This window comes from Hypanus sabinus, chromosome 6, assembly GCF_030144855.1.
Source record: "Hypanus sabinus isolate sHypSab1 chromosome 6, sHypSab1.hap1, whole genome shotgun sequence".
Classification (NCBI taxonomy): Eukaryota; Metazoa; Chordata; class Chondrichthyes; order Myliobatiformes; family Dasyatidae; genus Hypanus; species Hypanus sabinus.
In genome coordinates, this window is record NC_082711.1 from 139901504 (window position 1) to 139921860 (window position 20357).

Genomic DNA, 20357 nt, shown 5'->3' on the forward strand with positions numbered 1-20357 from the left:
GTTTGTTTTTGTAATGCCATTTCTTTCTTGTACTAAAAACCAATGATAGGTGGCAAAGTGTGAATGTAACCAGTGTAAGAATGAAGTGCTACAGCAAAAGTCTTCATAATCACAGCTTTTTATTTAAAACTATCTCAATTTAATGACATAAGCAAAAAAAATCAGATCTCTGCACACTCGCAGTCAGCTCTACACTTGCACATTCACTCACTAGTTCTATCAAGCTAAAGTTGCAATGATAGAAATCTACAATATTTTTAAAGCATACTAACATTTCCACATCCACTTGTTCTATGAGTTACTCATCAACATTCATCACTTGCATGTATTTTACCATTCAAAGTCACCAGACACCACACACATTGGGATCAAAGTTTTTCTTGCTGCATATTCAGTCTTCATCTACATAGGTAGTTACTTCAAGTGCCCTTTTGGGTCAAAACTTTATATTTAAACATGAGACTTGCCTTGTTATTACATAAATGACAAGCCGAGGCATTTGAGAAATTCTCAGATGACATGGTATCAAACTGAAGTTTAAATAATTTGTTGTAATTAATGACACACCATTCCTCAACCACACAAGTGTTTCGACAGATGTGGGATACAAATCATCTGGTCAATTTTCAATCAATTACAAGTTGTTTTGTAAAATAAAATTAATTCTGATACCAGTTGTTTCAACTGGCCATTAAATCATGAAACAGAGGTATGGTTTCCTTCCTCTCAAAAAAGACCCTTAGCTGCCAGAGTCCATCGAGTGACCTGATAGACGCAAACACAATGTTTGAAGAACAAGGAAATCCGAACATATTCCAGTAATCTGTATGTTTAAGTTTAGCATAATTTAAGACAAATGTGGGCACAAGTTTAGTGAAGCATGTTTATTGGACAAAACTCCAATTACTAAATGACCCTTCTGGAATAAGAGGTCTTTAAGTAACTGGTGTCACAACAGATGCTTACAACCAATTTGATGTGGAATTGGGGTTTCTATACATTAAGACAGTCCTAAGGAATATTTATTAAAAAAATAATTCAGCACCATAGACTGCTATTTACATGCTGCTACCCATGAGCTTCTTATGCAATCACAAGTGGACAAATGGTGTATAAATCCTCATCACTCTTTCTTCTCCACCCCACCCAAAAGGAAAACAGCACGAGACTGAGCTACTGTAAGACTGGCTGTCGACATGTTTTCCAAATGGAGAGTACACTAGGGGAAAGCGGGAAGTCACAGGTTCATCTATCTGCTTAAGAGGAATATGAAGTGAATAGAACACATTAAAAACAATGGGTTTCCAATATTGGATGGACTACCTCCTTTTAATCAATTTTGGTTAGATTGTTTCGCATACATTTTCAGGTGACTCCCAGCCCACATTGCATACCTTCACTGAGCTGTGCAAATGTAAATTTCACTGGAGCCTTTCGGGAATATTGAATGCTAATGGCAGGACAAAAATCACACCATCATAACACTGCAGAAATCATCAATTTCTGATCCACTATATAAAACCATTCGCTTTGGAATGAAAGGTCATTGGTATCTCCTTGGCGTCCTAAAGACAACTTGGAAGTGACTTGATTCTCTATAGGAGATCCTTGGATACAATACAGTGCCAAGCCATTCTGAATTGTGCTTTTCAAATGCAAGATCAGTATTTTTGTTACATTGTTAAAGCACTAAACCTTAATATCAGTGCTTTTTGTTGCTTTTGGAATTTAAGTCAGTCCAACAAATAGCACTCCATCAAAAAGCCAGAAAAACAAGATTGTAATGTTAGACATCACAATGAAAACTTGATTCTAACTTATTTTTGGGCCCTTCCAGGCCCATTAATTTCAATGATAAAAAAAGGTTTGAATTCTGTTAACTGAACAGTAATTTATCAATGCACTTAAAGAGAAGCCCACAAGACAGTTTGCTGCAAGCCTCATACCCAAGAAATACTAACCATTTGCAAAGGCATTTAACTGAACTATGTGGTCTTAATAATTAAAAACTACTGCATTGCAGAAATCCCAAATCATAAAAGCCTTTTAATATTTGCTGTTTGAGATATTTGCAAATGAACAGGTCCAAATCTGTGAATGACACTGCAAGGGGGTTCCTGAGCACTCAGCTATGTAAATGAAAACAAAAGATTAAAATCCCTGATTTAGATAATCTGGAAAATTATCTGGAAAACAAAGTCAGAAGTGAAATGGTGGTGACCATCCTAAATTAAGCAAATCACCCCATGATACTCAAAGTTAAAATGTGTTGCCAAGCATCATTGATTAACCTTGCTGTGGCAAAGGATTAGTGGCTCAATTTTTGTTCAAAGACCAGTTGGTGCAAAAGCATCAAGTTAAAAAGAGAGAAATGGGCATGTATTAAGTTTCATTAATCGAAACTCTCCAGTAAACTTCATTTACTAGTCCCATGTGATCCACGTCATTTTTGGAAATTATATGCTGCCAAGTGCCTAAGTTGTCAGTAGTATCTTTCACTTAATATTTATTCAGCAGCAATAAAATCTATTTACACATTTCTGATTCCAGATGTTAATTTGAAAAACATCTTTATAACAGCAGGAAAGGGGGAAAGAAATCCCAAATGCCATGAGTACGTGATGCTCCCAGACAACTGAGATATCAGTGTTTCTAAACTCTTGAATTCACAGTTCTTAAAGTAAAAATAAACTGGATGTATGAGGAAAGAAGATTCTGAAGTTATATTCGACAATGCACTACGAGGGGTGATTGATAAGTTTGTGCCCTAAGGTAGGAGTCAATTTTAGAAAACCTAGTAATTTATTTTTCAACATAGTCCCCTCCTACATTTACACACTTAGTCCAGCGGTTGTGGAGCACACAGATCCCTTTGTAGAAGTCAGTGTCTTGGACCTCCAGAGGTGGTCCACAGCAGGGGTGATTGATAAGTTTATGGCCCAAGGTAGAAGGAGATGAGTTATTAACTACAAACTTTCTGCATAATCACTCAAGAGTTGAACTGCACATGCATGTAATCAGAGCTGTATAACTCATCCCCTTCTACCTTAGGCCACGAACTTATTAATTACCCCTGCTGTCGACCACTTCTGGAGGTCCAAGATGCCGACTTCTACAAAGAAGGAATCTGCATGCTCCATGACCGCTGGACTAAGTGTGTAAATGTAGAAGGGGACTATGTTTAAAATTGACTCCTACCTTAGACCACAGACTTATCAATCACCCCTTGAATGTGTAACAAGTATCATGTCACAATAAAATAACACCTAAAAATTGACCTTAATTTCCTCCTCCTCCCTGGCTTCCTTTCCCAAAGACTGCCTGATGATGCTGTCTTGCACAGACTGTGTCACTGGTATGTTGCATCACATGGTCCAGATATTGGTCAGCAGTTAGTTTAAAATGACCATAGCTGAGTGTAATCCTATAGATACCGAACATACACATTAGAAAGGGGCAAGTGAAAATAATTAGGGATCAACTTGGATCACTTTTCTTCCCTGGGCCTTATTCACAACTACCCCCACCTCACAGCAGTTAAAAAGGGAATGCCAGGCAATGAATTGGAGATGTGATTTTCACAGCTGAACACTGGACCAAAACTGCATGAGCACAGAATGATTTGTAAACAATGCCCTAACAACTTCCTTTAACTTGCTACTAAATGCACTAATTGAGTAGTTTCAAACTGAAAACATTTAGTGATCTGTGCTAAATAACTTCCAATATGGTACTACATATGGAAGAGAGTGGTCAATTGACCTCATGATGGAGTACATTTCTAAAGAGAAAATCAGAGCAGAAAGTGCAAAGCAATGGAGAAAGCTGCATCTCAAAAACAAGTTTATAAAAAATACATTACTATTTTGTCTTGTAAAGGAGCAGTTTGACTTTGTTTAAAATAGATGTGCATTTCAGAGTGCACTACTTGAGATTCTGTTGATTATCAATCACAGACCTTTCACTGTAAGGGTAACTGAACAAAAACAGTTAATTGATAAACTCAGCATTTCTTGCATTTCCACCAGACTTTTGACAAAAGAAAACAACCAAAGAAAATGTTTTTTTTTCCCAAAATTAAAATGTTCATCATCTTCCAGTTCAAACACAAACCTGATAAAATTGCTACTTGGCAATTTGGTGTCACACCCCAAAAGAGTTGTGTTTACTCAATTTCCAGTAGATACCAATGAATAGTGATCAGAAACAGAATGTTTCTATATTTAAGCATTCATACAACCAACTCAACTGTGTTCTGCTAACTCAGCAGAGACAGATCTTTTGCCTCATGCTGATTCCAATTCATCCTATTCCAAAAAGCAAAACTAATTGATCCTTCTCATTTTCATTTTAACTAGCCTGGCAATATGATCAGATAGTATCCTTGTTTCAGATCAGTCATTCTGGCAAAATTAAACCTGGAAATAGACCTGCTATGAACTTCATAGTTGATTCTCAAAACATATCAGTATAGTACTATTAAGCAAACTAAAGGAAGTTTTTAAATGACATCCAAATTTTATATTGTTTTGGCCAAATACAGGCATGGTACATCAGCCTATGTGCAACTTCTAGCGAGAAAAATTACAGTATCCCAACTGCTTTTCCATACACCATTGGTTTGCTTCCAAAACTTACTCACACCAACTTCATAGTTCATATTAAAAAAACAATTTGTACATACAATTGTTTATCAGAAGTATCATACTATTTAACCAGTGTAGCATTAAGTCTCAATGAACCAAGCTTGAAGGAACGTAGAAGGCAGTTTTTGCTTAAATATAAAAATAAAATTTATTTTGTTCTTTTTTTTAAACAATTTTATCTAAATTTAGAAGTTGCCAATCACCCGCACACATTCATACTCAGACGTCACAAAATGGCAGCCATTATACTGAATGAGGAGGATTCCTTTAATCTGTTTGGTCACTTGGACCAGCAGAGTTATCTTAAAACCACACCAATGAAACTATTACAAACATTCTCCGAAAATGAATTTACATATCATTAGATTGTAGTGTATTCTAATGGAGTAATATATGCAATCATTGATTGGGTGTTGTAAGAGGGGTCATATCAATTTCATGCCTTCTACGACAACCACCTCCTAAACCCTTTCACCATTTATCCTCCATCTACTGTTGCCCTTGATTTCGTAAATTATTTGCACTTCCAGAAAATAAGACAACCTTCACTATAGGAAGGTGACTCATTTCCACCCATGATGCGGGCTAACATTTGTTTCCAAAAACTGCCCAAAACAAGGCCTTATTGGATGCATGCCTGTGGAGCCATAAAGAATACTACCTATTAGATATTGCCTGAAATATGAGAAATACCAGAAGTGGGGGTTGGAGGTGGAGTGGGAGAAAGCAGGTCAGACAAACACTTTCTTAGGAAAATTAACAGAGGGTGCTATGGAATCCAAATCCCTCACATGGGAACAGCAACTCCTCAGTTCAGTTTTACAAGTTTTCATCAAGTGAACACTCTACTGCATACGCCCTTGTTATCCCTTCCTCTGCCTTGAACCAAATGCTAAAAAATTTTCAGCTCACATATGGGCATTGATCTGCTAAGAGGATGAGACAGATCTCATTGTGGTAACCAGTACCACTCTGTCTCAGTTTTCTTCCTTCAGATTGGTAAAATATCCTCAAAAAACAGGATCCATTTATGGAATACAGGGCAGGGACAAGTAGCATCTTTTGAAAGCCAGTCCATCCTGAAATTTTATCATCAAAACTTGGGAGCCTGAAGGTCTCTATTACTTTAAGTGGCAAGTTGTCCAACACAAAAATTCCTAATAAGCCATGTTCATATGTAATAAGATTTACTAAAAACACTGTTTTCAAAAAAAAATCCAAAAGAGAAGATTTAAATAACCTAGCTTAAACTGGGCATACAACCTGCAGAACAACCTCCAGAGTGGTTAGGGTGGACTTCAAAGCTCCATTCATACCAGATAGTGTGGCAAGAGCAAAATGTTTCTTTCACTTTTTTTTACATGTATTCCACCAGTCAAGGAAAACACTATCGAACATAATCCAGCTTGGTTATTTTCTTCTAATGCAATATGAAGATAGTAAAGATTACTCAAAAAGTTTGGTGAATCACTTTTTTAAAAAAGCATTGAAATTTAATTTGTTTTTAATTAAAATTAAAATAGGCACATTTCAGAGCTGCACCCAAAATAAGATGCAAATATTGAGTCGAGGTTAAAATATACACAGTATACATGTATAATTCTCAACAATGCCAGCCAAAGTTTTGGTATAAGCTGAAGTAATTTGTACTTTTTCTTTAAGCATTATAGCACCATACTTTTGAAATCTGCTTTAAGAATCCTACATTGTACATGGGAACCACCTCCAAAACTAGCATGACTGCCATTTCTCCAGAAAACACTGCTTAATGTGTCACTCAGTTATAATAGCAAAACACTATCACAGATTAGCGAGAGTCAGATTAACATATATCCAATGAACCAGCCAGATCCGGCATTACTAACATGCCGCCACACATACATTGACATTTTTCCTCCAAACTCGATTCACTGAGCAAAAACATGAGATATACAAGCAAACACTGATAACAATTACTGTATGTAAAAAAAATCTGACAATTTTAGGAAAGAGGGGTTGTGGAGGAGGAAGGATGAAAGTAGTACAGAAGGGAAAGCAATTTGGTTTGTTTCCCTTACATAACCAAATCACAGATTTAAAAAGGCTTAAAATTCATTCACAGGAAGAAAAATAGAGGTAGGTAGCATAGCAAAAGATATTGAGAAGAAACTCAAACAGGCATAACATTTCTTATCCTAAAAATAAAATGGTGGCTTTAGCAAGGTTTAGAATTCTTTGTCAGAAATATAATAAAGCAATCAAGGAAAAGAGGGGAAAAAAGAATGAAGAGAAAGAAGTTAACATCAGCCTCCAGTTCAGTTTGATATGGGCACAAAGACACCACAGAAAACTGCGCTGTTACTGGGAATTGTGCCCTTAAATGTTTGTTTCCCCCAAAAGAAAGAAGAGTGCAGCAATATGTACAATAAAAAGGGTCAATCAAGAAAGGTTTTCAAATTGCATCTTACAGCAACCTTTAAAAGTAGAAAGATTCAAGTAGTAAAGCTATGTGTGTTGCTTACTGTGTCACCCATTACTGCTGTACCCTGAACCAAACTCAGATCACCATTCTGTAACGGCAGGTTTTGAAGAAAGCTTATAAACTTAAGACGAGGACTTTGCTGTTGTCTAATGAGCTTCTCACAGTGTTGCAGAGAAGCCTTTTTTCCAGCAGCCATAAGCCTTTTATTCTGACAGTTCAAGCCCAGAAAAGACCTAAATTTAAACAGAATTTTTCTCAAGTATATATTCCCATCTTTTGAGGTCAGTTGCCTGCACATCCATGACTGGCAATGTTTAGGGTACAAAAGTAAAAAAGTGGAAATTGTTTCAGAATAGTCAACATGTTCCTTTGCATTATTCACATTCCCAAGTGTCTATCTCTTCCGTGTATGTTGTCGTCTAGCCAGTAATCTCTGTCTCCCTCCAGCAGGTCGAGATCCAGCTCCTATAGAAAAGGCCGCTGTTCCTGCTGAGAAGACAGAATTGAAGTTGAACTGTTAATAACATGAAAATTCTCACTCCTTTACACATTTACCTAAAAAATAACCCTGTCTATAGTAACAATGAGCACATGGAAATTGGTTTGAGTACAGACTTCAACCATTCCTAGATACAAAGTACACTGCAGATGCTGGGGTCAAAGCAACACATACAACACACTGGAAGAACTCATCAGGTCGGGCAGCATCCATGGAAACGAGTAGTCAACGTTTCGGGCCGAGACCCTTCATCAGGACTGAAGGTGGGGGGGGGGAGGGTAGGAAGAAGGCTGGTAGGTGCCAGGTGAAAAACCAGTAAGGGGAAAGCACTATGGGTAGCAGAAGGTGGCAGAATCATGAGAGAGGTGATAGGCAGCTGGAGGAGGAGGCAGAGTGAAACTGGGATGGGGTAATGGGCGGGGGGGGGAATTACCGGAAGTTGGAGAATTTGATGTTCATGTCCAGGGGCTGGAGACTACCCAAACGGTATATGAGGTGTTGCTCCTCCAACCTGAGCTTGGCCTCATCATGGCAGTAGAGGCCATGTATGGACATATCCAAATGGTAATGTGAAGCAGAGTTGAAGTGGGTGGCAACCGAGAAATCCTGCCTGTTGTGGCGGACGGAGTGGAGGTGCTCGACGAAGCGATTCCCCAGTCTGCATCAGGTCTCGCCGATGTAGAGGAGGCCACACTGGGAGCACCAGATGTAATAAATGACCCTAACAGACTCACAAGTGAAGTGTTGCCTCACCTGGAAGGACTGTTTGGGGCCCTGAATGGAGGTAAAAGAGGAGGTGTAGGTACAGGTGTAGCACTTACGCTTGCAGGGATAAGTGCCAGGTGGGAGATCTGTGGGGAGGGACGTGTGGACCAGACAGTCACGGAGGGAACGATCCCTGCAGAAAGCGGAGAGGGGGAGAGAGGGAAAGATGTGCTTAGTGGTGGGGTCCTGTTGAAGGCGGCGGAAGTTGCAGAAGATAATATGCTGGATCTGGAGGCTGGTGGGGTGGTAGGTGAGGACAAGGAGAACTCGGTCCCTGTTGTGGTGATGGGAGGATGAGGTGAGGACCGAAGTGTGGGAAATGGAGGAGATGTTGGTGAGAGCATCATTGATGACAGCAGAAGGGAAACCACGATCCTTAAAGAAAGAGGACATTTGAGATATCCTGGAACGGAAAGCCTCATCCTGGAATCAGATGCGGCGGAGATGAACAAACTGGGAATAGGGAATAGCATTTTTGCATTTGGCAGGGTGGGAATAGGTATAGTCAAGGTAGTTATGAGAGTCAGTGGATTATAGAAGATGTCTGTGGACAGTCCGTCTCCAGAGATGGAGACCGAGAGATCGAGAAAGGGGAGAGAAGTGTCCGAGATGGACCAATTGAATTTGAGGGCTGGGTGGAAGTTAGAGGCAAAGTTGATGAAATTGATGAGCTCAGCATGGGTGCAGGAAGCAGCAGTAATGCAGTCATCAATGTAGCGATTGGGGAGCAGTACCAGTATAGATTTGGAGCATAGACTATTCCACATAACCAACGAAGAGGTAGGCACTGCTGGGGCCCATGCAAGTGTCCATAGCTACACCCTTGGTCTGAAGAAAGTGGGAAGAACCAAAAGTTATTAAGTGTGAGTACCAGTTCCACCAACCAGAGTAGTGTGGTGTTAGGGTACTGGTGAGGTCTGTTGTCAAGAAAGTAGTGGAGGGCTTTGAGGCCTTCTTGATAGGGAATGGAAGTTATAAGGATTGGACATCCATAGTGAAAATGAAGCGGTCAGGACTGGGGAACTGGAAGTTAGTGAAGAGGTGGAGGGCATGGGATGTATCCCGGATGTAGGTGGGGAGGGACTGAACTACGGGTGACAAAATGGAATCCAGGTAGTCAAGATACAAGTTCGGTGAGGCGGGAGCAGGCTGAAACTATGGGTCAACCGGGACAGTCAGGCTTGTGGATCTTGGAGAGGAGGAAAAACCAAGCAGTGCGGGGTGTGGGAATTATGAGTTTTTTGGCTGAGGATGGAAGGTCTCCGGAGTTGATAAGGGCAGTGATGGTATGGGAGACAATGGTTTAATGTTTTTTGGTGGGGTCCTGCTCCAGGAGTAAGTAAGAGGTGGTGTCAGAGAGCTGCTGTTTGGCCTCAATGAGGTAGAGGTCCATCTGCCAGTCTACTATGGTACCACCTTTCTAGATACTAGATTCATTCCTGGATACTACTTGCTCCCACTTACAAGAACATTTTTATTCATTATACAAGATGGCTTAACACAATAGTTAGGAAAACTCAAACAAGAGCAAAAAGCTAAAAGAGATAAATCCGCAATGAATGATCAAACCAAGTACGTTTTTTTGCCACAAACCCTTATGTAAGCATATTCGACAAATTGATCATTTCCATTTTACTTTAGCTGGCAAATGGATTCGAACTTTTGACCCACAGGGAAAATCCAAATAGAATAGTGCACTGAGATTTTAAATTCCACGCAAATAAGCGTGGAATATGTGCCACACAATATACACAAGCTCTTCTGAGAAAATCACAAGCAAAGACAAATCCTCTCATCTAAATGCTGTAGGGGCATTCAGAATGATCACTTACAACATGCAGTTCCTTTTCGGAAAAGAAATCTGGCACAAGGTTTGCTGAATGGCAAGAATAAGTTCCTAGATTCTTTTTTCACAACAGCAGCAATTTACCTATGAATCGCCATAGCACATCAAATTCAGGTAACAGTCACTGCCATGTAAAAGCCTTCCAAATTTATTTTATTTGTCTGTTAAAGGCCAACAGCAGCACCAGAACTCCAAATGACACTTGCCTGGTTTATCCTCTTTTTCTCCCCCCTTAAGACCGTGGGTTTTAGATTCTTAGCATACTGATTAATTAATGAGCACCATTGTCTTCTGACCATTTAAGTCTCACTGTCCCTAAATATATCCCATGTGAGGAATGTGCTCCTTGAATAAGTAGTAACTTTCCAAGGACTTTTGTTTCATCAGGCTTTGATTTCTAAAGGAATAAAGCAGCATGGTAGATAGGTATCAAACATCGTGAATAATATAAATTGTGAATATAAATTTAAATCCCACCCATGTTGTGTCCCACCCAAACACACAAATATATGCACAGACCACCACACACACGCATACATACACACGCTCACAGACATTCACAAGTACATATGCACATATATACACGTGCATACAAATATACACTTGCATACACTCACATACATACACACATATGCATTCACACACAGAGCACACCAAGAAACCCCTACAGACAGCAGCAGAATTGAACTCTGAACTCCAGAACACCCCAAACTATAATAGCATTGCAGTAACTGCCAAGCCACCCTCTTTGTTCTATTGTGAATGCCGACAAGACCACAAATCTAAGTGTTTCATATAGAAACATAGCACAATACAGGCCCTTTGGCCCATAATGTTGTGCCAAACATGTCTCTACCTTAGAAATTACTAGACTTCCCCATAGCTCTCTATCTTTCTAAGCTCCATGTAACTATCCAAAAGTCTCTTAAAAGACCCTATCGTATCTGCCTCCACCACTGTTGCTGGCAGCCCATTCCACACACTCATCACTCTGAGTAAAAACTTACCCCTAACATCCCCTCTGCACCTACTCCCCAGCACCTTAATCCTGTGTCCTCTTGTGGCAACCATTTCAGCCCTGGGAAAAAGCTTCTGACATGATCAATGCCTCTCATCATTTTATACACTTGTATCAGGTCACCTCTCATCCTCCGACACTCTGAGGAGAAAAGGCCGAGTTCACTCAACCTATTCTCATAAGGCATGCTCCCCAATCCAGGCAACATCCTTGTAAATCTGCTCTGTATATATGGTAATATACAGTACTGTGCAAAAGTATAGGCACCTATTGCAAGACATTTGCATAGTACTGCATTTGTCAACATGGATTAGAGACCAAGTTGGTAAATCTGACAGGAGCAATGTATATTGGGAATGATGAAGGTGGAGTACTGTAGGAGCGGTGTTGGCCGTGTGGCAGAGTAGGAGTGTGGCACAGATGAAGACACACTCAGCCCTGAGATACCAGACAAGCTCATTCGATTCCAAACAATTGGTTTATTGATTACAGAACGTCTCTCTGGTGCTTCCCATACCCTCCCTCTTTACCCAACCACGATTTCCCAGTCTCTGTGCCATTCTCAATCAGACCATAATAGAGACCCATTTAAGAAACAGGTTTATTATCATCACTCACAAATGTCATGAAATTCTTATTTTTTTGCAGAAGCAGTACAATGTAATACACAAAATTACTACAGTACTGTGCAAGTCTTAGGTGCCCTAGAAAAGATATATAGACATTTATATCTAAGAATTGCACAATACTGTTTACATACTTTGATAATAAATTCTTGATTATTTTTGGAATTTTGTAACTTATCATAATTTTCTGCCTTCATACCAAATTGCTGCACAAAATCATTTTCACATCATGACAATAATAAACCTAATTCTGATCTTTTGCAGGAGAACTAGAAGCAGTTGGTAATTGTCACCCACACCCTCGATTAATTGAAGTATTTCTAATCCCCCTAATTTAGAGCATTCCTGGAAATATGCAAAGGTGAAACCATTCCTTTCATGTTATTGTTGTTAGATAACCATCTACAAAGCTCAATTGTGCAGAGAAAAGATTATTAGATTTATTACTTTAGCTGATAAACACCACTGTAGCATTCTCCAAGGTATAAAAAAATAACCATGGGCCCACTAGACAAGCAGAAAATGAGATTCAGTCAAACCGCACAGGCCAGATACATTCAGAATTGATTTCTGTGCCTTGGATTCCAGTTTTTAATCTTCACTGTTGCTTAACCCTAATCATTTGACAAGTGCTTAATCTTGCTCAGCCAGCTAATCCAGCAGACTGATCCTATTAGCTCTTGCAGGGTCTGTTTCCTCACAAAGCCACCAGAAATACACGTAGTGGGGATGAGGCAAGTAGAATATCAGCGCTTACACACAAAATGGTGGATTTTCTTACCAAATGCTGGTGCTGCTGCTGTGCCTGTTGCTGGACTACCAAAGTTTGCTGCTGGAGTATTAGTGGCCCCAAAGGAAAAGCTTGCACTTGGAGTACCCTGTCCAAATCCAGGTGCAGTTGTTCCTGGAAGAACAACAAAAATGGGTTCAGTGGTTAAACACCCATTTGTGCAGAAATAGTAGCTAGTACTAAAATATCTTGGATTTTGTGAAACAGTTTGCAAAATTGCAGTTGTAAATTTTCAATTTTACAGTCCCACTAAATCCCGCTGTATCCTCCAGCGGTTTATATCCTTCTTCAAATCATTTGAAGTAACTTTCCTGATGATTTCATGAATCACTCGTCAAAAATTCTAACCATCTCCTTTTGCAATGGGCAATTCCAAAAATTCATAACCAGTAACAAATTCCTCATTGCAGACTGAAGACACACCTATTTGCAACTGAAGAGTGAAATTTTTAAACTTGAGAGAAGACAAAATATATACAGCAAATGAAAGTATATTGGACAATAAATTCACAGCTTTTTGTAGGTAGCTCGAGAGATCAATAATATGGTTTAAAAGGTAGACAGAGTGTTTTTTAATTGCACAATCTGCTGGAGGAAGTCAGCAGGTCAGCAGCATCTATGGAAAGTAAGGAATTGTCAGCACTTTCAGTCAAAACCCAGAATCAGAAAATATTTTCCTTTATTTGCTGAGACAGACAAAATTCAGAGAGGCTGCACAAACATAAATAACACTTCACAAAGTGATGCTTCAGAAAGACGACATCCATCATCCAGGGCATGCCCTGGTTTCACTGCTACCATCAGGATGGAGATACAGGAATCTGAAGACACACACTATGTTTCAGGAACAGCTCTTTCCCCTCTACCATCAGATTTAATCCCATTTTTCCCCCTCACTTTATGAACTACCCATTTACAGGTGTCCCCTGTTTTTCGAACATTTGCTTTACGTCAACTCGCTGTTACAAAAGACCTACAATAGTTACCTGTTTTCACTAACAGAAGGTGGTTTCACTGCTACGAAAAAAGGCAGCGCGTGCTGAGCAGCCAAGCTACTTCCCCGGAACTGCATTCTAGCCGGCATTGCTTAAACACGTGCCTGTGAGCATCTGTGCTTTATGTTGATTTATTTTGTGCATCCGTTAGCAAGATGAGTTCTAAGGTATCGAAAAAGCCTAAAAGAGCGCGTAATGGTGTTACACTTAGCGTAAAACTAGACATAATAAAGCGTTTCAATTATGGTGAATGAAATAAGGATATAGTGAGTTTGGCTAAGGGTTTGTGGAAGTTGATGAAGATGATGTTGAAGAGGTTTTGGCATCTCATGACCAAGAACTGACAGATGAAGAGCTGATGAAGAGGAAAGGATAACAATTGAAACCAAACGCAGTAGTGAATGGCCTGAAAGTGAAGATGTTCAGGAACTGAACGTGAAGCAATTGCGTGAGATTTTCGCTGCGATTGACAATGCTGCAATGACTGCAGAAAAGTATGACTTTAATTTTGAAAGGGTACGTAGGTTTAGGGCAGGTTTGCAGAATGGTTTGAGTGCTTACAAAGAACTATATGATAGAAAAATGCACGAGGCTAAGCAGTCAAGCATACTGTCGTTTTTCAAGCCTTCCACATCAGCCACAGCAGACGATGAAACTCAACCGTCGACATTGAGGCAGGCAGACATAGAAGGTGACCGGCCTGCACTGATGGAAACAGATGACGATGAGATGATACCCCAGTCTCCTCTACCTCCCACCACCCCAACCTTCGACGACTCATCCCAACACACCATCATCAACGTGCTCACTGTCTTCTTGATTCCGGTAAGTGAAATTACACTGGGCATACATTATTTCTACTTTATATAGGCTGTGTGTTATTTGGTAGCTTCATAGCTTAAAGGTTACTGGAAGAAGTGCTTCTGCCAGGAGCGCTTGCGCCGTGTGTTTTTGCTGCTGAGAGCACTTGCGTGAAATTTTCGTTGCGGTGGACAGTGCTGCAATAATTGTAGAAAAGTATTCTACATTATATAGGCTGTGTATTTATCAGATCATTCCTGCTTTTACTACATTACTGTTATTTTAGGTTATGTGTTATTTGGCATGATTTGGTAGGTTATTTTTTGGGTCTGCGAACGCTCACAAATTTTCCCCATATAAATAAATGGTAATTGCTTCTTCACTTTACGACATTCCGGCTTGCGAACCATTTCATAGGAATGCTCTACCTTCCAATAATGGGGAAACCTGTATCACAATTTATTGTTTTTCATATATTGCTGCTGCAAAACAACCAACTTCATGGCACATGCCAGTGATATTCAACCCGATTCTGAGTTCGGCCATAGCATGAATACTAGGCTGCAGGACAACCACAAGCAATGTACAAAGATAGCAGACATAGTCACAGACAACAACCGCCACTCAGGACTGCTGGTTACTGACTGGAGGATATCAAAAAATGGAAAGAGAAAGCTCTGCTGGCTGATAACAGAACCCAGAGAAAACAGTGAAAGAAATTTTCTACCTTTATAACCCACTCTATCAGTGACAAACGGAGAGACGGAACACAGACCAAACTATACTCAAATCAGTTGAGAAAGCACAGTCCACTAACCGAAGCAAGGACATGAGTCTTTCCCAGTTTCTATTCTCACATTGTTAATCTGAGATCAACAGTTCAGTAATTAATACACTGTATATTTTAGAAATTCCTTGGTGCAAAGCCTTAACTGTAGAAGATTGTTGCATTAAGGTAGATGCTGTTACTTATCATTTCAAACCTGACATTCAGTTTGATCATAGTTAATCTGCAATTTTATATTTAATGATGCCCAATTTTTCTCAAAATTGAATTACTATAACATCTCAACATCCAAACTGAACAACTAACCTGATGTCTTGCTATTTGTGGTACATTCCAGGCAATTACCTACCAGCAACTCTGAAAGGTCTGGCTACTTTGTTTGTCACACTCCCTAAAGCTAGATACTGTAAATACTGTATCACTGCTTTCAGTTCTCTTTAATATCTTGAAAACTTAAATCAAATCAGTTATAAGCTTTCTGAATTCCAGGGATTACAACCTTAGTTTCCATAACCTTTGCTCATAATTCACTGTAGTGATGATACCCCCATAATGGCTACTACAGGAATGAATTAAATTGTAGGGTGCAGGTACTGCCTCCCCTATTCCCTTTAAGTGCTGGTGAGCTGTCTTCAGTCTATTTGGTGCATGCTATCCAGAATGCAATTTGACAAGGAGTTCCAAGGTCTAAAGTCAATGTAAATAATGCATTAAGTCATGGTGATATACATTTCTAAAGAGAAATACTCAAATGATAGCATTTTATTGTGTATGTTATCGATGATGCTCTTGGAAGAAGTTTCGGGAATATTCATTGCAATTATAGCCACACTACCCCAGCAACCCCTGACAAACTCGATTAAATCTGACCTAATCATGGGACAATTTACAATGACCCATTTTACCTACCTGGTACATTTTTGGGCTATGTGACGAAACTGGAGGATCTGGGAAAATAAAACACGTATTCCACAAGGAAAACATACAGAGACTTCTTACTGAATGGTACCAGAACTGGATTCGGACACCCTAAGCTGTAACAGCGCTACACTAAATGCTATGCTACTGTTAGTCTCGATGAGTGGTAAATGCAGAGCTTTTTAAAAAAAGATAATTTTGTGCAGTGTAGCCAGGATGCACTTACAATGGAGGGAGTAAGTGGTTGACATGATGACTGTAAGGGCTAATCACAGTGCCAGACAAACTCAGCATGTCATACAGCATCTATGGAGAAGAATAAACAGTCGGCATTTCTGAGCAGGGCCCTTCATCATCGACTCATCTCATCCTTCATCAAGACATAGTTTGCTTTGTTTTGGTCTTAAGCACCTTTGTATTTTGATAAATTTGCATTTACCCAGGCTATTACATTCCTTCTAAGTTCTGTAGATGATGGGTGGTCTTGGGAAGTCCCAGTGTGATATCCAGTGTCTGGTGAGAACATACACTCAGTAGCCACTTTATTAGGTACACCTATACCCCTGTTACTTAATCTAAGTATTTAATCAGCAACTTAATGAATAAAAGCATACAGACATAGTCAAGAGGTTCAGTTGTTCAGATCAAATATGAGAATGGGAAAGAAATGTGATCCAAGTGACTCTGTCCTTAGAATGATTACAGTGCCAGATGGGGTGGTTTGAGTATCTCGGCCACTGCTGATCTCCTGGAACTTTAATGCACAACAGCCTCTAGAGTTTACAGAGAATGGTGCGATAAACAAAAAAACACATCCAGTGTGCAACATTTACCACACCTTTCCTGAATATCATGTTAATCCCACCGCATGCAGGCACTGAATAGTTGCTTGAAATTGAAAAAAGTATTCCAATCTTACACCATTCCCCTGCCTGCCTCGCTATAAGCAGCTGAAAATGGAATGGAACCCTATAAGTTAGCCTTTCCACTTCTTACCTGTGTCCGTGCTTACATGTGACATATTTAGAAGGAATTGACTAACAACTCTCTCAAGGAAATCTAAATACAACAATGTACTACTGTGGACAATATTTTGCCATATATTAATATCCAAAATGATAATTATAAAGTAAGTATTTTTATTGTTACATATTCAACTAATCCTGCCACTTGGATTAGTGCACAGCTGCAAAGATGAACCTGCAACCTGTGTTAAGAGAAAAGCAACTGCCGAAGCAGTAGCTAAAATGAATAGCAACATCTATTTTGACAGAAAAACGTTTATGCCGTATTTATTAAGCAACTTGTTTTGCTGCAGCGAGAAGCAGAGGTGTTAGAAAAATGTCAAAATGATCTTCCAAAGCATATTGATTTTTGCTTGCACGCCTCCCATTGCTAGAAAGCAACTAATCATGAGCAGCCAAAGCTTACAGACACTACAGTATTGCGTGAACTTACCAGTCTCAAAATTCAAACTGGGAGTTCCAAAATTGAACCCTAATGAAACAAAATGGTGACTGTCACAAGCAACAATGTACTTTGGTTAAAATGAAAAATTCACTTACATTTCATCATATTCACAGCTTTTGAGGAAGACTCAATTATCTCAACACAAATGTAATAGCTCAGTCATAACTTTCTATAGTGGTGCTGGATTATAATAGATAATATTAGAGTGCAACCTTACAGCTAACTATGAAGTGATCCAGCCTTTAAGAGGAACAAGTAAAGTTGGCTTGGTGTGGCTGTTTTGTGTGCAAATGTGATTATGACTATTCCAGATATTTATACAGTCAGTACAGAAGTAGGTACCCATCTACTGGGCCTTTCTACACTAGTCCCATTTCTGTACATTTAGTTCATTATCTACCTTTGGATGAAAAAACTTTTATTTTAGTCCATCCACTTGCACGCCCCTCATCCCAGCATCTTACTCCTCACCGTCAACCTATATCCTGGTCTGAAGACACCCCTGCCATGCAGTAACATTTTATGCTATTTACCCTATCTGCACATCACATAATTTTTAATACCTTTTATCATGTCTCCGATGAACCACTTTTACTCCAATAAAAACAAACCCAGCCTATCCTCGTAGCACAAATGCTCCATGCCCAGATAGCACCCCGGTGGACCTCTTTTACACCTTCCTTAATGTGCAAGTGCCAGCAAGTCAACTGTTTTGGGTCATTTTTGTTGATTATGACTTGTTAATGTAATTCCCCTGCCTAATTCACATAGACTTGGCAAAATCGGTGGACAAAACAAGACAAAGTGATGGTAGTATAGTGGTCAGCACAATGCTTTACAGAGTTCAATTTCCCCCTGTTGCCTGTAAAGAGTTTGTACATTCTCCCCCGTGCCCATGTGGGTTTCCTCTCATAGTACAAAGATGCACCGGTTGGTATGTCCATTGATTCGTCTAGGGTTAAATCAGGGAATTGCTGGGCAGCATGGTTGGAAGAGCCGGAGGAGCCTATCCGGCGCTGTATCTCAACAAATAAGATAAAAGCAAAAATTTCATTGGTATTCAGTGATCTCTGGAGATGCTGTGTGCTAACATTTATTGAGAGCTAAACTGACTGTAAAGCTATTAAAAATCTCAGCCCTCTCTATTCAGTTTATGCATGAAGAATTAGGTCAATGATACAACTGTACTGAAGTGGAGTTAGCAACCTGTCTAACAACCTATTGGAAGTCTTTGAGGAAATATTTGTATTTTCACAAGGCTTTTGACAATGTGTTGCACATATGGCTGCTAAATATAAAAACCAGTGGTATTATAGAAAAGATACTATCATGGAGTATAAATGGTCTGGCATGGACTAGATGGGCCAAAGGGCCTGTTTCTGTGCTGTACTTTCCTACGACTCTCTGGATAGAAGATTGGCGGACTGGCAGGAGACAAGGAGAGCCATTTCTGGTTGGCTGCCGCTGACTACTGTTCACTGTTGGTACTGCTTCTTTTCACGGTATATGTCAATGATTTGGATGATGGAATTGAGAGTTTGCGGACAATAGGAAGATAGGTGGAGGGGCAAGTAGTATTGAGGTAGCAAGGAGTCTGCAGAAGAACTTAAGACAGATTGGGACAATGGGCAAAGTGGCAGATGGAATATAGTGTAGTGAAGTGCATAGTCATGCACTTTGGTGGAGGGAATAAAGGCACAGATTATTTTCCCAAGGAGCGAGAAAATTCAAAAATCAAAGGAACATAGGTACTTCACTCTTTGGACGGTTTAATTGGCAAAACTACAGGCTAACTTGCAAATCAGCGATAAGGAAGGCAAATGCAATGTTTGCAGACATTTCAAAAGGACTAGAAGGATGCAAAGATGCAATACTGATGCTTTATAAGGCATTCGTCAGATTGCACTTGGAATATTGTGACCAGCTTTGGGCCCTTTATCTGAGAATATGCTGACATTGGAGATGGAGGGATTTCCCTGCATCTGGCAATTTTCAAGTATTTAACAAATGTATTGGATTAGAATTGTTTATTTAAGACTGCTGTGATTGAAATGAAATTTAAAGATTTTTGGCTTCAATTACACTGGAAAGCTTTACAGTACCACCCTCTGAAACTTGAGAGACTGAACTCCCAAAAATGTCTTCCATTCTATAAAGGTATGTTGCCATAATTCAGCATTTGCATTTCCCTCACTAATAAAATCACAGTTCCTTCGTCACTAAAAGGCTGGCTGAATTTTCTAGTTTTGTTCTTGGAAAGAGATAACAATGTGACAGTGAAGTCTGGGTACAGTTCTTAGCCAACAGATATCAGGATATTGGATGGAGCCTTCATCCATCTTTAACTGTGTAGAAATTCAGCTCAATTACCAGAATACTATTACTAAAGATTGGAGGCTCATGAGAATGATATCAGGAACAGAATGCATGAGTGTTTGCTAAATCTGGGCCTGTACTCACTGGAGTTTAGAAGACCGGGGTGGGGGGAGGGGGGTGGCTCAGAATCTCATTTAAACCTATTGAATGGCTTAGATAAAGAGGATGTGGAGAGGATTTTTTCCAGAGTGGGAGAGTCTATGAACAGAGTGTACAACAACAGAAAAGAAGAATGTCTTCTTAGAACAGAGATAAGATGGAATTTCTTTAGCCAGAGGGTGATGAATCTGTGGAATTCACAGACTAGTGTGGGGACCAAGTCATCGATATATTTAAAACAGAGGTTGATAGCTTGTTGA

At 39.6% G+C, this 20357-nt stretch overlaps 1 protein-coding gene across 4 annotated transcripts in view; it reads right to left on the reverse strand.

Moving 5' to 3' along the window:
• Window positions 1-100: 100 nt before the first annotated feature.
• Window positions 101-20357, reverse strand: part of pom121 (POM121 transmembrane nucleoporin) — a 57989-nt gene continuing 37732 nt past the window's right edge. For 2 of the 4 annotated variants that reach the window (XM_059973078.1, XM_059973077.1), the window contains exons 12-14: window positions 17611-17649; window positions 12643-12765; window positions 101-7596 (exon numbers count right to left, since the gene is read on the reverse strand). In XM_059973078.1, coding sequence (XP_059829061.1) covers window positions 7502-7596; window positions 12643-12765; window positions 17611-17649 — 257 coding nt within the window. In that variant the 3' untranslated portion in view covers window positions 101-7501. The remainder of the gene's footprint in view (window positions 7597-12642; window positions 12766-17610; window positions 17650-20357) is intronic. The other 2 variants (XM_059973079.1, XM_059973080.1) reach the window with 2 other exon arrangements.